Source organism: Stegostoma tigrinum, unplaced genomic scaffold (genome assembly GCF_030684315.1).
Source record: "Stegostoma tigrinum isolate sSteTig4 unplaced genomic scaffold, sSteTig4.hap1 scaffold_280, whole genome shotgun sequence".
Classification (NCBI taxonomy): Eukaryota; Metazoa; Chordata; class Chondrichthyes; order Orectolobiformes; family Stegostomatidae; genus Stegostoma; species Stegostoma tigrinum.
Window position 1 is genome coordinate 10,824 of NW_026728208.1, and position 13,932 is coordinate 24,755.

General features: G+C 72.3%; 1 protein-coding gene across 1 annotated transcript in view; it reads right to left on the reverse strand.

Annotated features, from left to right (window-relative positions):
- Positions 1–297: 297 nt before the first annotated feature.
- Positions 298–13,932, reverse strand: part of LOC132208080 (complement C5-like) — a 51,556-nt gene continuing 37,921 nt past the window's right edge. The window contains exon 3 of the mRNA XM_059643819.1: positions 298–621. Coding sequence (XP_059499802.1) covers positions 400–621 — 222 coding nt within the window. The 3' untranslated portion in view covers positions 298–399. The remainder of the gene's footprint in view (positions 622–13,932) is intronic.

Genomic DNA, 13,932 nt, shown 5'->3' on the forward strand with positions numbered 1-13,932 from the left:
TTTGCGATGCCAAGGCATACAAGGCTCTGGGTCGAGTGCTGGGAAATGTGATGAGAATAGTTCGGGACTTGCATCTTGTGAGGGCACATACAATTTGCTGAAGGGTCTGTTCCATTGCCATAGCACTCTATTATGCTGTCCCTCAATGATCCTACGACAAGTAAGTGAAGGTTTACAGAAACAGGTACTTTTCAAGGACAATGCCAAGAGGAAAAGTGATGCGCAGGCAAAGTGCATGTAAGAATTTAACCAAGGATTAACACCATTGAAGAACTGGAATTTGTGCCACTGCACCAAACCTGCAGATGAAAATGCAGTGTCCAGTTTGATTGCAAACTGCAACAACCACCAGTTAGTAACATGATCAATGGAAATATCTGAATGCCTGTTGTTGTGATCTCAAGCATTTACCTGCGTCGAGTGAAATCCACCACCATAGTTCTGTTGCATCGTTGGCCACCTCGCAATCGGTGTTGCATAGTCAATATCATTCCTTGACAATGCTTGAAGCAAGGCATAAGCAGTGGTTTCCACAGTCATCGCAGAAGCCTGTGCTGCTTCAATTGGATACGGCTTCTCGTCCTCCAACAATGGAGGCTTTCCAGTTACCAACATCAGAATCTGTCATTTGTTAAAGGGATTAGCTGAGAATAAAGTTTACATCATATAGATTTTTGTTTGCATTTTACCAACACAACAATGGTTTTGCTGGTCAAGATCCAGCATTATCTCACCACTGATGTCTATAACATTCTCCATACTTCCCGCTCAGTGATGGGTCCTTTTGTTTGGGAAAAATAGGCACCTTCAAATGCAAATGAATCAAGGTGAGCTTTAGTTTCTCATCAGGCTACATGGCAGTTATTACAAGATGTTACGAACAAAAGGTGAAGGAGCAGATGAAACCATTCACCAGTCTGGATGATCTTCTTGCCCTGCGGTGGCAAATAGCTGTCAGGGGGTCAGGGCTGCGGGGGCCAGTCTCTGGGAGCGGGTCAGGGCTGCGGGGGCCAGTCCCTGTGAGCGCGTCAGGGCTGTGGGGGGCCAGTCCCTGTCAGCGGGTCAGGGCTGCGGGGGCCAGTCCCTGTGAGCGGGTCACGGCTGCGGGGGCCAGTCCCTGTGAGCGGGTCAGGGCTGCGGGCGCCAGTCCCTGTGAGCGGGTCGGGGCTGCGGGCGCCAGTCCCTGTGAGCGGGTCGGGGCTGCGGGCGCCAGTCCCTGTGAGCGGGTCGGGGTTGCGGGGGCCAGTCCCTATGAGAGGGTCAGGGCTGCGGGGGCCAGTCCTTGTGAGCGGGTCAGGGCTGCGGGGGCAAGTCCGTGTGGCGGGACAGGGCTGCGGGGGCGAGTCCGTGTCAGCGGGACAGGGCTGCGGGGGACTGTGCCTGTGATCTGGTCATGGCTACGGGGGCCAGTCCCAGTGAGCGGGTGAGGGCTGCGGTGGCAAATAGCTGTCAGGTGGTCAGGGCTGCGGGGGTCAGTCGCTGTGAGCGGGTCAGGGCTGCGGGGACCAGTCCCTGTGAGCGGGTCAGGGCTGCGGGGGCCAGTCCCTGTCAGGGGGTCAGGGCTGCGGGGGCCTGTCCCTGTCAGGGGGTCAGGGCTGCGGGGGCCAGTCCCTGTGAGCGGTCCAGGGCTGCGGGGACCAGTCCCTGTGAGCGGGTCAGGGCTGCGCGTACCAGTCCCTGTCAGGGGGTCAGGGCTGCGAGGACCAGTCCCATTCAGGGGGTCAGGGCTGCGGGGGCCTGTCCCTGTCAGGTGGTCAGGGCTGCGGGGGCCAGTCCCTGTGAGCGGGTCAGGGCTGCGGGGGCCAGTCCCTGTGAGCGGGTCAGGGCTGCGGGGGCCAGTCCCTGTGAGCGGGTCAGGGCTGCGGGGGCCAGTCCCTGTGAGCGGGTCAGGGCTGCGGGGGCCAGTCCCTGTGAGCGGGACAGGGCTGCGGGGGCCAGTCCCTGTGAGCGGGCCAGGGCTGAGGGGGCCAGTCCCTGTGAGCGGGTCAGGGCTGCGGGGGCCAGTCCCTGTCAGCCGCACAGGTCTGCGGAGGCCAGTGCCTGTGGCGGGACAGGGCTGCGGGGGCCAGTCCAGTTCAGCGCGTCAGGGCTGAGGGGGCCAGTCCGTGTGAGCGGGTCAGGGCTGCGGGGGCCAGTCCCTGTGAGCGGGTCAGGGCTGCGGGGGCCAGTCCCTGGGAGCGGGTCAAGGCTGCGGGTACCAGTCCCTGTGAGCGGGTCAGGGCTGCGGGTACCAGTCCCTGTGAGCGGGTCAGGGCTTCGGGGGACAGTTCCTGTGAGCGGGTCAGGGCTGCGGGGGCCAGAACCTGGGAGCGGGTCAGGGCTGGGGGGGTCAGTCCCTATGAGCGGGTGACGGCTGCGGTGGCAAATAGCTGTCAGGGGGTCAGGGCTGCGGGGGCCAGTCCCTGGGAGCGGGTCAGGGCTGCGGGGACCAGTCCCTGGGAGGGGGTCAGGGCTGCGGGGGCCAGTCCCTGGGAGCGGGCCAGGGCTGCGGGGGCCAGTCCCTGGGAGCGGGTCAGGGCTGCGGGGGCCAGTCCCTGTGGGGGGACAGGGCTGCGGGGGCCAGTCCATGTCAGCGGGACAGGGCTGCGGGGGAGAGTGCCTGTGATCGTGTCATGGCTGCGGGGGCCAGTCCCTGTGAGCGGGCAAGGGCTGCGGGGGCCAGTCCCTGTGAGCAGGCCAGAGCTGCGGGGGCCAGTCCCTTTGAGCGGGTCAGGGCTGCGGGGGCCGGTCCCTGTGAGTGGGTCAGGGCTGCGGGGGCCGGTCCCTGTGAGGGGGTCAGGGCTGCGGGGGCTGGTCCGTGTGAGCGGGTCAGGGGGGCGGGGTCCAGTCCCTGGGAGCTGGTCAGGGCAGCGGGGGCCAGTCCATGGGAGCCGGTCAGGGCAGCGGGGGCCAGTACCTGGGAGCGGGTCAGGGCTGCAGGGGCCAGTCCCTGTGAGCGGGTCAGGGCTGCGGGGGCCAGTCCCTGGGAGCCGGTCAGGGCCGCGGGGGCCAGTACCTGGGAGAGGGTCAGGGCTGCGGGGGCCAGTCCCTGGGAGCGGTTCATTGCTGGGGGGGCCAGTCCCTGGGAGCGGGTCAGGGCTGCGGGGGCCAGTCCCTGGGAGGGGGTCAGGGCTGCGGGGGCCAGTGCCTGGGAGCGGGCCAGGGCTGCGGGGGCCAGTCCCTGGGAGCGGGACAGGGCTGCGGGGGCCAGTCCCTGGGAGCCGGGTTGGGCTGCGGGGGCCAGTACCTGGGAGCGGGTCAGGGCTGCGGGGGCCAGTCCCTGGGAGCGGGTCAGGGCTGCAGGGGCCAGTCCCTGGGAGCGGGTCAGGGCTGCGGGGGCCAGTCCCTGTGAGCGGGTGAGGGCTGCGGTGGCAATTAGCTGTCAGGAGGTCAGGGCTGCGGGGGCCAGTCCCTGGGAGCGGGTCAGGGCTGCGGGGGCCAGTCCCTGGGAGCCGGTCAGGGCAGCGGGGGCCAGTACCTGGGAGCCGGTCAGGGCTGCGGGGGCCAGACACTGAGAGCGGGTCAGGGCTGCGGGGGCCAGTCCCTGGGAGCGGGTCACGGCTGCGGGGGCCAGTCCCTGGGAGCGGGTCAGGGCTGCGGGGGCCAGTCCCTGGGAGCGGGTCAGGGCTGCGGGGGCCAGTCCCTGGGAGCGGGTCAGGGCTGCGGGGGCCAGTCCCTGTCAGCGGGTCAGGGCTGCGGGGGCCAGTCCCTGTGAGCGGGTCAGGGCTGCGGGGGCCAGTCCCTGGGAGCGGGTCAGGGCTGCGGGGGCCAGACACTGAGAGCGGGTCAGGGCTGCGGGGGCCAGTCCAAGGGAGCGGGTCAGGGCTGCGGGGCCCAGTCCCTGTGAGCGGGTCAGGGCTGTGAGGGCCAGACCCTGTGAGCGGGTCAGGGCTGCGGGGGCCAGTCCCTGTGAGCGGGTCAGGGCTGCGGGGGCCAGTCCCTGGGAGCGGGTCAGGGCTGCGGGGACCAATCCCTGTGAGCGGGTCAGGGCTTCGGGGGACAGTTCCTGTGAACTGGTCAGGGCTGCGTGGGACAGTCCCTGTGAGCGGGTCAGGGCTGCGGGGGCCAGTACCTGGGAGCGGGTCAGGGCTGGGGGGGCCAGTCCCTGGGAGCGGGTCAGGGCTGCGGGGACCAGTCCCTGTGAGCGGGTGAGGGCTGCGGTGGCAAATAGCTGTCAGGGGGTCAGGGCTGCGGGGGCCAGTACCTGGGAGCGGGTCAGGGCTGCGGGGGCCAGTCCCTGTGGGGGGACAGGGCTGCAGGGGCCAGTCCATGTCAGCGGGACAGGGCTGCGGGGGCCAGTCCCTGTGGCGGGACAGGGCTGCGTGGGCCAGTCCATGTCAGCGGGACAGGGCTGCGGGGGAGAGTGCCTCTGATCGTGTCAGGGCTGCGAGGGCCAGTCCCTGTGAGCGGGCAAGGGCTGCGGGGGCCAGTCCCTGTGAGCAGGCCAGAGCTGCGGGGGCCAGTCCCTGTGAGCGGGCCAGGGCTGCGGGGGCCAGTCCCTGTGAGCGGGCCAGGGCTGCGGGGGCCAGTACCTGTGAGCGGGTCAGGGCTGCGGGGACCAGTCCCTGTCAGGGTGTAAGGGCTGCGGGGACCAGTCCCTGTCAGGGGGTCAGGGCTGCGGGGACCAGTCCCTGTCAGGGGGTCAGGGCTGCGGGGACCAGTCCCTTTGAGCGGGTCAGGGCTGCGGGGGCCGGTCCGTGTGAGCGGGTCAGGGCTGCGGGGTCCAGTCCCTGGGAGCTGGTCAGGGCTGCGGGGGCCAGTCCATGGGAGCCGGTCAGGGCAGCGGGGGCCAGTACCTGGGAGCGGGTCAGGGCTGCAGGGGCCAGTCCCTGGGAGCGGGTCAGGGCTGCGGGGGCCAGTCCCTGGGAGCCGGTCAGGGCTGCGGGGGTCAGTCCCTGGGAGCGGGTCAGGGCTGCGGGGGCCAGTCCCTGGGAGCGGTTCAGGGCTGCGGGGGCCAGTCACTGGGAGGGGGTCAGGGCTGCGGGGGCCAGTCCCTGGGAGCGGGCCAGGGCTGCGGGGGCCAGTCCCTGGAAGCGGGTCAGGGCTGCGGGCCCTGTCCCTGTGAGCGGGTCAGGGCTGCGGGGGCCAGTCCTTGGGAGCGGGTCAGGGCTGCGGGGGCCAGACCCTGGGAGCCGGTCTGGGCTGCGGGGGCCAGTGCCTGGGAGCGGGTCAGGGCTGCGGGGGCCAGTCCCTGGGAGCGGGTCAGGGCTGCGGGGGCCTGTCCCTGGGAGCGGGTCAGGGCTGCGGGGGCCAGTCCCTGTGAGCGGGTGAGGGCTGCGGTGGCAAATAGCTGTCAGGAGGTCAGGGCTGCGGGGTCCAGACCCTGGGAGCGGGTCAGGGCTGCGGGGGCCAGTCCCTGTGAGCGGGTCAGGGCTGCGGGGGCCAGTCCCTGTGAGCGGGTCAGGGCTGCGGGGACCAGTCCCTGTGAGCGGGTGAGGGCTGCGGGGGCCAGTCCCTGGGAGCCGGTCAGGGCTGCGGGGGCCAGTACCTGGGAGACGGTCAGGGCTGCGGGGGCCAGTCCCTGGGAGCGGTTCAGGGCTGCGGGGGCCAGTCCCTGGGAGGGGGTCAGGGCTGCGGGGGCCAGTCCCTGGGAGCGGGTCAGGGCTGCGGGGGCCAGTCCCTGGGAGCGGGTCAGGGCTGCGGGGGCCAGTCACTGTGAGCGGGTCAGGGCTGCGGGGGCCAGTCCCTGTGAGCGGGTCAGGGCTGCGGGGGCCAGTCCCTGGGAGCGGGTCAGGGCTGCGGGGGCCAGTCCCTGGGAGCCGGCCTGGGCTGCGCCGACCAGTACCTGGGAGCGGGTCAGGGCTGCGGGGGCCAGTCCTTGTGAGCGGGTCAGGGCTGCGGGGGCCAGTCCCTGGGAGCGGGTCAGGGCTGCGGGGGCCAGTCCCTGTGAGCGGGTGAGGGCTGCGGTGGCAAATAGCTGTCAGGGGGTCAGGGCTGCGGGGGCCAGTCCCTGGGAGCGGGTCAGGGCTGCGGGGACCAGTCCCTGTGAGCGGGTGAGGGCTGCGGTGGCAAATAGCTGTCAGGGGGTCAGGGCTGCGGGGGCCAGTCCCTGGGAGCGGGTAAGGGCTGCGGGGACCAGTCCCTGTGAGCTGGTCAGGGCTGCGGGGACCAGTTCCCGTGAGCGGGTCAGGGCTGCGGGGACCAGTTCCCGTGAGCGGGTCAGGGCTGCGGGGACCAGTCCCTGTCAGCGGGTCAGGGCTGCGGGGACCAGTCACTGTGAGCGGGTCAGGGCTGCGGGGGCCAGTCCCTGTGAGCGGGCCAGGGCTGCGGGGGCCAGTCCCTGTGAGCGGGCCAGGGCTGCGGGGGCCGGTCCCTGTGAGCGGGTCAGGGCTGCGGGGGCCGGTCCCTGTGAGCGGGTCAGGGCTGCGGGGGCCGGTCCCTGTGAGCGGGTCAGGGCTGCAGGGGCCGGTCCCTGTGAGCGGGTGAGGGCTGCAGGGGCCGGTCGCTGTGAGCGGGTCAGGGCTGCGGGGGCCGGTCCCTCAGAGCGGGTCAGGGCTGCGGGGGCCAGTCCCTGGGAGCCGGTCAGGGCTGCGGGGGCCAGTCCCTGTGAGCGGGTCAGGGCTGCGGGGGCCAGTCCCTGGGAGCGGGTCAGGGCTGCGGGGGCCAGTCCCTGGGAGCCGGTCCAGGCTGCGGGGGCCAGTACCTGGGAGCGGGTCAGGGCTGCGGGGGACAGTCCCTGGGAGCGGTTCAGGGCTGCGGGGGCCAGTCCCTGGGAGCGGGTCAGGGACGCAGGGGCCAGTCCCTGGGAGCGGGTCAGGGCTGCAGGGGCAGTCCTGTGAGCGAGTGAGGGCTGCGGTGGCAAATAGCTGTCAGGGGGTGAGGGCTGTGGGGGCCAGTCCCTGTGAGCGGGCCAGGTCTGCGGGGGCCAGTCCCTGTGAGCGGGCCAGGGCTGCGGGGGCCAGTCCCTGTGAGCGGGCCAGGGCTGCGGGGGCCAGTCTCTGTGAGCGGGTCAGGGCTGCGGGGGCCAGACACTGAGAGCGGGTCAGGGCTGCGGGGGCCAGTCCAAGGGAGCGGGTCAGGGCTGCGGGGCCCAGTCCCTGTGAGCGGGTCAGGGCTGTGAGGGCCAGACCCTGTGAGCGGGTCAGGGCTGCGGGGGCCAGTCCCTGTGAGCGGGTCAGGGCTGCGGGGGCCAGTCCCTGGGAGCGGGTCAGGGCTACGGGGACCATCCCTGTGAGCGGGTCAGGGCTTCGGGGGACAGTTCCTGTGAACTGGTCAGGGCTGCGTGGGACAGTCCCTGTGAGCGGGTCAGGGCTGGGGGGGCCAGTCCCTGGGAGCGGGTCAGGGCTGCGGGGACCAGTCCCTGTGAGCGGGTGAGGGCTGCGGTGGCAAATAGCTGTCAGGGGGTCAGGGCTGCGGGGGCCAGTACCTGGGAGCGGGTCAGGGCTGCGGGGGCCAGTCCCTGTGGGGGGACAGGGCTGCAGGGGCCAGTCCATGTCAGCGGGACAGGGCTGCGGGGGCAAGTCCCTGTGGCGGGACAGGGCTGCGGGGGCCAGTCCATGTCAGCGGGACAGGGCTGCAGGGGAGAGTGCCTGTGATCGTGTCAGGGCTGCGAGGGCCAGTCCCTGTGAGCGGGCAAGGGCTGCGGGGGCCAGTCCCTGTGAGCAGGCCAGAGCTGCGGGGGCCAGTCCCTGTGAGCGGGCCAGGGCTGCGGGGGCCAGTCCCTGTGAGCGGGCCAGGGCTGCGGGGACCAGTCCCTGTGAGCGGGTCAGGGCTGCGGGGACCAGTCCCTGTCAGGGTGTAAGGGCTGCGGGGACCAGTCCCTGTCAGGGGGTCAGGGCTGCGGGGACCAGTCCCTGTCAGGGGGTCAGGGCTGCGGGGACAGGTCCCTTTGAGCGGGTCAGGGCTGCGGGGGCCGGTCCGTGTGAGCGGGTCAGGGCTGCGGGGTCCAGTCCCTGGGAGCTGGTCAGGGCTGCGGGGGCCAGTCCATGGGAGCCGGTCAGGGCAGCGGGGGCCAGTCCCTGGGAGCGGGTCAGGGCTGCAGGGGCCAGTCCCTGGGAGCGGGTCAGGGCTGCGGGGGCCAGTCCCTGGGAGCCGGTCAGGGCTGCGGGGGTCAGTCCCTGGGAGCGGGTCAGGGCTGCGGGGGCCAGTCCCTGGGAGCGGGTCAGGGCTGCGGGGGCCAGTCACTGGGAGGGGGTCAGGGCTGCGGGGGCCAGTCCCTGGGAGCGGGCCAGGGCTGCGGGGGCCAGTCCCTGGGAGCGGGTCAGGGCTGCGGGCCCTGTCCCTGTGAGCGGGTCAGGGCTGCGGGGGCCAGTCCTTGGGAGCGGGTCAGGGCTGCGGGGGCCAGTCCCTGGGAGCCGGTCTGGGCTGCGGGGGCCAGTGCCTGGGAGCGGGTCAGGGCTGCGGGGGCCAGTCCCTGGGAGCGGGTCAGGGCTGCGGGGGCCTGTCCCTGGGAGCGGGTCAGGGCTGCGGGGGTCAGTCCCTGTGAGCGGGTGAGGGCTGCGGTGGCAAATAGCTGTCAAGAGGTCAGGGCTGCGGGGTCCAGTCCCTGGGAGCGGGTCAGGGCTGCGGGGGCCAGTCCCTGTGAGCGGGTCAGGGCTGCGGGGGCCAGTCCCTGTGAGCGGGTCAGGGCTGCGGGGACCAGTCCCTGTGAGCGGGTGAGGGCTGCGGGGGCCAGTCCCTGGGAGCCGGTCAGGGCTGCGGGGGCCAGTAGCTGGGAGACGGTCAGGGCTGCGGGGGCCAGTCCCTGGGAGCGGTTCAGGGCTGCGGCGGCCAGTCCCTGGGAGGGGGTCAGGGCTGCGGGGGCCAGTCCCTGGGAGCGGGTCAGGGCTGCGGGGGCCAGTCCCTGGGAGCGGGTCAGGGCTGCGGGGGCCAGTCCCTGTGAGCGGGTCAGGGCTGCGGGGGCCAGTCCCTGTGAGCGGGTCACGGCTGCGGGGGCCAGTCCCTGGGAGCGGGTCAGGGCTGCTGGGGCCAGTCCCTGGGAGCCGGCCTGGGCTGTGACGACCAGTACCTGGGAGCGGGTCAGGGCTGCGGGGGCCAGTCCCTGTGAGCGGGTCAGGGCTGCGGGGGCCAGTCCCTGGGAGCGGGACAGGGCTGCGGGGGCCAGTCCCTGTGAGCGGGTGAGGGCTGCGGTGGCAAATAGCTGTCAGGGGGTCAGGGCTGCGGGGGCCAGTCCCTGGGAGCGGGTCAGGGCTGCGGGGACCAGTCCCTGTGAGCGGGTGAGGGCTGCGGTGGCAAATAGCTGTCAGGGGGTCAGGGCTGCGGGGGCCAGTCCCTGGGAGCGGGTAAGGACTGCGGGGACCAGTCCCTGTGAGCGGGTCAGGGCTGCGGGGACCAGTTCCCGTGAGCGGGTCAGGGCTGCGGGGACCAGTTCCCGTGAGCGGGTTAGGGCTGCGGGGACCAGTCCCTGTCAGTGGGTCAGGGCTGCGGGGAGCAGTCACTGTGAGCGGGTCAGGGCTGCGGGGTCCAGTCCCTGTGAGCGGGCCAGGGCTGCGGGGGCCAGTCCCTGTGAGCGGGCCAGGGCTGCGGGGGCCGGTCCCTGTGAGCGGGTCAGGGCTGCGGGGGCCAGTCCCTGGGAGCGGGTCAGGGCTGCGGGGGCCAGTCCCTGTGAGCGGGTGAGGGCTGCGGTGGCAAATAGCTGTCAGGGGGTCAGGGCTGCGGGGGCCAGTCCCTGGGAGCGGGTCAGGGCTGCGGGGACCAGTCCCTGTGAGCGGGTGAGGGCTGCGGTGGCAAATAGCTGTCAGGGGGTCAGGGCTGCGGGGGCCAGTCCCTGGGAGCGGGTAAGGGCTGCGGGGACCAGTCCCTGTGAGCGGGTCAGGGCTGCGGGGACCAGTTCCCGTGAGCGGGTCAGGGCTGCGGGGACCAGTTCCCGTGAGCGGGTTAGGGCTGCGGGGACCAGTCCCTGTCAGTGGGTCAGGGCTGCGGGGAGCAGTCACTGTGAGCGGGTCAGGGCTGCGGGGTCCAGTCCCTGTGAGCGGGCCAGGGCTGCGGGGGCCAGTCCCTGTGAGCGGGCCAGGGCTGCGGGGGCCGGTCCCTGTGAGCGGGTCAGGGCTGCGGGGGCCGGTCCCTGTGAGGGGGTCAGGGCTGCGGGGGCCGGTCCCTGTCAGCGGGTCAGGGCTGCGGGGGCCAGTCCCTGTGGCGGGACAGGGCTGCGGGGGCCAGTCAATTTCAGCGGGTCAGGGCTGCGGGGGCCAGTCCACGTGAGCGGGTCAGGGCTGCGGGGGCCAGTCCCTGTGAGCGGGTCAGGCCTGCGGGGGCCAGACCATGTGAGCGGGCCAGGGCTGCGGGGGCCAGTCCCTGTGAGCGGGCCAGGGCTGCGGGGGACAGACCCTGTGAGCGGGTCAGGGCTGCGGGGGCCAGTCCCTGTGAGCGCGTCAGGGCTGTGGGGGGCCAGTCCCTGTCAGCGGGTCAGGGCTGCGGGGGCCAGTCCCTGTGAGCGGGTCACGGCTGCGGGGGCCAGTCCCTGTGAGCGGGTCAGGGCTGCGGGCGCCAGTCCCTGTGAGCGGGTCGGGGCTGCGGGCGCCAGTCCCTGTGAGCGGGTCGGGGCTGCGGGCGCCAGTCCCTGTGAGCGGGTCGGGGTTGCGGGGGCCAGTCCCTATGAGAGGGTCAGGGCTGCGGGGGCCAGTCCCTGTGAGCGGGTCAGGGCTGCGGGGGCAAGTCCGTGTGGCGGGACAGGGCTGCGGGGGCGAGTCCGTGTCAGCGGGACAGGGCTGCGGGGGACTGTGCCTGTGATCTGGTCATGGCTACGGGGGCCAGTCCCAGTGAGCGGGTGAGGGCTGCGGTGGCAAATAGCTGTCAGGTGGTCAGGGCTGCGGGGGTCAGTCGCTGTGAGCGGGTCAGGGCTGCGGGGACCAGTCCCTGTGAGCGGGTCAGGGCTGCGGGGGCCAGTCCCTGTCAGGGGGTCAGGGCTGCGGGGGCCTGTCCCTGTCAGGGGGTCAGGGCTGCGGGGGCCAGTCCCTGTGAGCGGTCCAGGGCTGCGGGGACCAGTCCCTGTGAGCGGGTCAGGGCTGCGCGTACCAGTCCCTGTCAGGGGGTCAGGGCTGCGTGGACCAGTCCCAGTCAGGGGGTCAGGGCTGCGGGGGCCTGTCCCTGTCAGGTGGTCAGGGCTGCGGGGGCCAGTCCCTGTGAGCGGGTCAGGGCTGCGGGGGCCAGTCCCTGTGAGCGGGTCAGGGCTGCGGGGGCCAGTCCCTGTGAGCGGGTCAGGGCTGCGGGGGCCAGTCCCTGTGAGCGGGTCAGGGCTGCGGGGGCCAGTCCCTGTGAGCGGGACAGGGCTGCGGGGGCCAGTCCCTGTGAGCGGGCCAGGGCTGAGGGGGCCAGTCCCTGTGAGCGGGTCAGGGCTGCGGGGGCCAGTCCCTGTCAGCCGCACAGGTCTGCGGAGGCCAGTGCCTGTGGCGGGACAGGGCTGCGGGGGCCAGTCCAGTTCAGCGCGTCAGGGCTGAGGGGGCCAGTCCGTGTGAGCGGGTCAGGGCTGCGGGGGCCAGTCCCTGTGAGCGGGTCAGGGCTGCGGGGGCCAGTCCCTGGGAGCGGGTCAAGGCTGCGGGTACCAGTCCCTGTGAGCGGGTCAGGGCTGCGGGTACCAGTCCCTGTGAGCGGGTCAGGGCTTCGGGGGACAGTTCCTGTGAGCGGGTCAGGGCTGCGGGGGCCAGAACCTGGGAGCGGGTCAGGGCTGGGGGGGTCAGTCCCTATGAGCGGGTGACGGCTGCGGTGGCAAATAGCTGTCAGGGGGTCAGGGCTGCGGGGGCCAGTCCCTGGGAGCGGGTCAGGGCTGCGGGGACCAGTCCCTGGGAGGGGGTCAGGGCTGCGGGGGCCAGTCCCTGGGAGCGGGCCAGGGCTGCGGGGGCCAGTCCCTGGGAGCGGGTCAGGGCTGCGGGGGCCAGTCCCTGTGGGGGGACAGGGCTGCGGGGGCCAGTCCATGTCAGCGGGACAGGGCTGCGGGGGAGAGTGCCTGTGATCGTGTCATGGCTGCGGGGGCCAGTCCCTGTGAGCGGGCAAGGGCTGCGGGGGCCAGTCCCTGTGAGCAGGCCAGAGCTGCGGGGGCCAGTCCCTTTGAGCGGGTCAGGGCTGCGGGGGCCGGTCCCTGTGAGTGGGTCAGGGCTGCGGGGGCCGGTCCCTGTGAGGGGGTCAGGGCTGCGGGGGCTGGTCCGTGTGAGCGGGTCAGGGGGGCGGGGTCCAGTCCCTGGGAGCTGGTCAGGGCAGCGGGGGCCAGTCCATGGGAGCCGGTCAGGGCAGCGGGGGCCAGTACCTGGGAGCGGGTCAGGGCTGCAGGGGCCAGTCCCTGTGAGCGGGTCAGGGCTGCGGGGGCCAGTCCCTGGGAGCCGGTCAGGGCCGCGGGGGCCAGTACCTGGGAGAGGGTCAGGGCTGCGGGGGCCAGTCCCTGGGAGCGGTTCATTGCTGGGGGGGCCAGTCCCTGGGAGCGGGTCAGGGCTGCGGGGGCCAGTCCCTGGGAGGGGGTCAGGGCTGCGGGGGCCAGTGCCTGGGAGCGGGCCAGGGCTGCGGGGGCCAGTCCCTGGGAGCGGGACAGGGCTGCGGGGGCCAGTCCCTGGGAGCCGGGTTGGGCTGCGGGGGCCAGTACCTGGGAGCGGGTCAGGGCTGCGGGGGCCAGTCCCTGGGAGCGGGTCAGGGCTGCAGGGGCCAGTCCCTGGGAGCGGGTCAGGGCTGCGGGGGCCAGTCCCTGTGAGCGGGTGAGGGCTGCGGTGGCAATTAGCTGTCAGGAGGTCAGGGCTGCGGGGGCCAGTCCCTGGGAGCGGGTCAGGGCTGCGGGGCCCAGTCCCTGTGAGCGGGTGAGGTCTGCGGGGGCCAGTCCCTGGGAGCCGGTCAGGGCTGCGGGGGCCAGTACCTGGGAGACGGTCAGGGCTGCGGGGGCCAATCCCTGGGAGCGGTTCAGGGCTGCGGGGGCCAGTCCCTGGGAGCGGGTCAGGGCTGCGGGGGCCAGTCGCTGGGAGCGGGTCAGGGCTGCGGGGGCCAGTCCCTGGGAGCAGGTCAGGGCTGCGGGGGCCAGTCCCTGTGAGCGGGTCAGGGCTGCGGGGGCCAGTCCCTGTGAGCGGGTCAGGGCTGCGGGGACCAGTTCCCGTGAGCGGGTCAGGGCTGCGGGGACCAGTCCCTGTCAGGGGGTCAGGGCAGCGGGGACCAGTCACTGTGAGCGGGTCAGGGCTGCGGGGGCCAGTCCCTGTGAGCGGGTCAGGGCTGCGGGGACCAGTCCCTGTCAGGGTGTAAGGGCTGCGGGGACCAGTCCCTGTCAGGGGGTCAGGGCTGCGGGGACCAGTCCCTGTCAGGGGGTCAGGGCTGCGGGGACAGGTCCCTTTGAGCGGGTCAGGGCTGCGGGGGCCGGTCCGTGTGAGCGGGTCAGGGCTGCGGGGTCCAGTCCCTGGGAGCTGGTCAGGGCTGCGGGGGCCGGTCAGGGCAGCGGGGGCCAGTACCTGGGAGCGGGTCAGGGCTGCAGGGGCCAGTCCCTGGGAGCGGGTCAGGGCTGCGGGGGCCAGTCCCTGGGAGCCGGTCAGGGCTGCGGGGGTCAGTCCCTGGGAGCGGGTCAGGGCTGCGGGGGCCAGTCCCTGGGAGCGGGTCAGGGCTGCGGGGGCCAGTCACTGGGAGGGGGTCAGGGCTGCGGGGGCCAGTCCCTGGGAGCGGGCCAGGGCTGCGGGGGCCAGTCCCTGGGAGCGGGTCAGGGCTGCGGGCCCTGTCCCTGTGAGCGGGTCAGGGCTGCGGGGGCCAGTCCTTGGGAGCGGGTCAGGGCTGCGGGGGCCAGTCCCTGGGAGCCGGTCTGGGCTGCGGGGGCCAGTGCCTGGGAGCGGGTCAGGGCTGCGGGGGCCAGTCCCTGGGAGCGGGTCAGGGCTGCGGGGGCCTGTCCCTGGGAGCGGGTCAGGGCTGCGGGGGCCAGTCCCTGTGAGCGGGTGAGGGCTGCGGTGGCAAATAGCTGTCAGGAGGTCAGGGCTGCGGGGGCCAGTACCTGGGAGCGGGTCAGGGCTGCGGGGGCCAGTCCCTGTGGGGGGACAGGGCTGCAGGGGCCAGTCCATGTCAGCG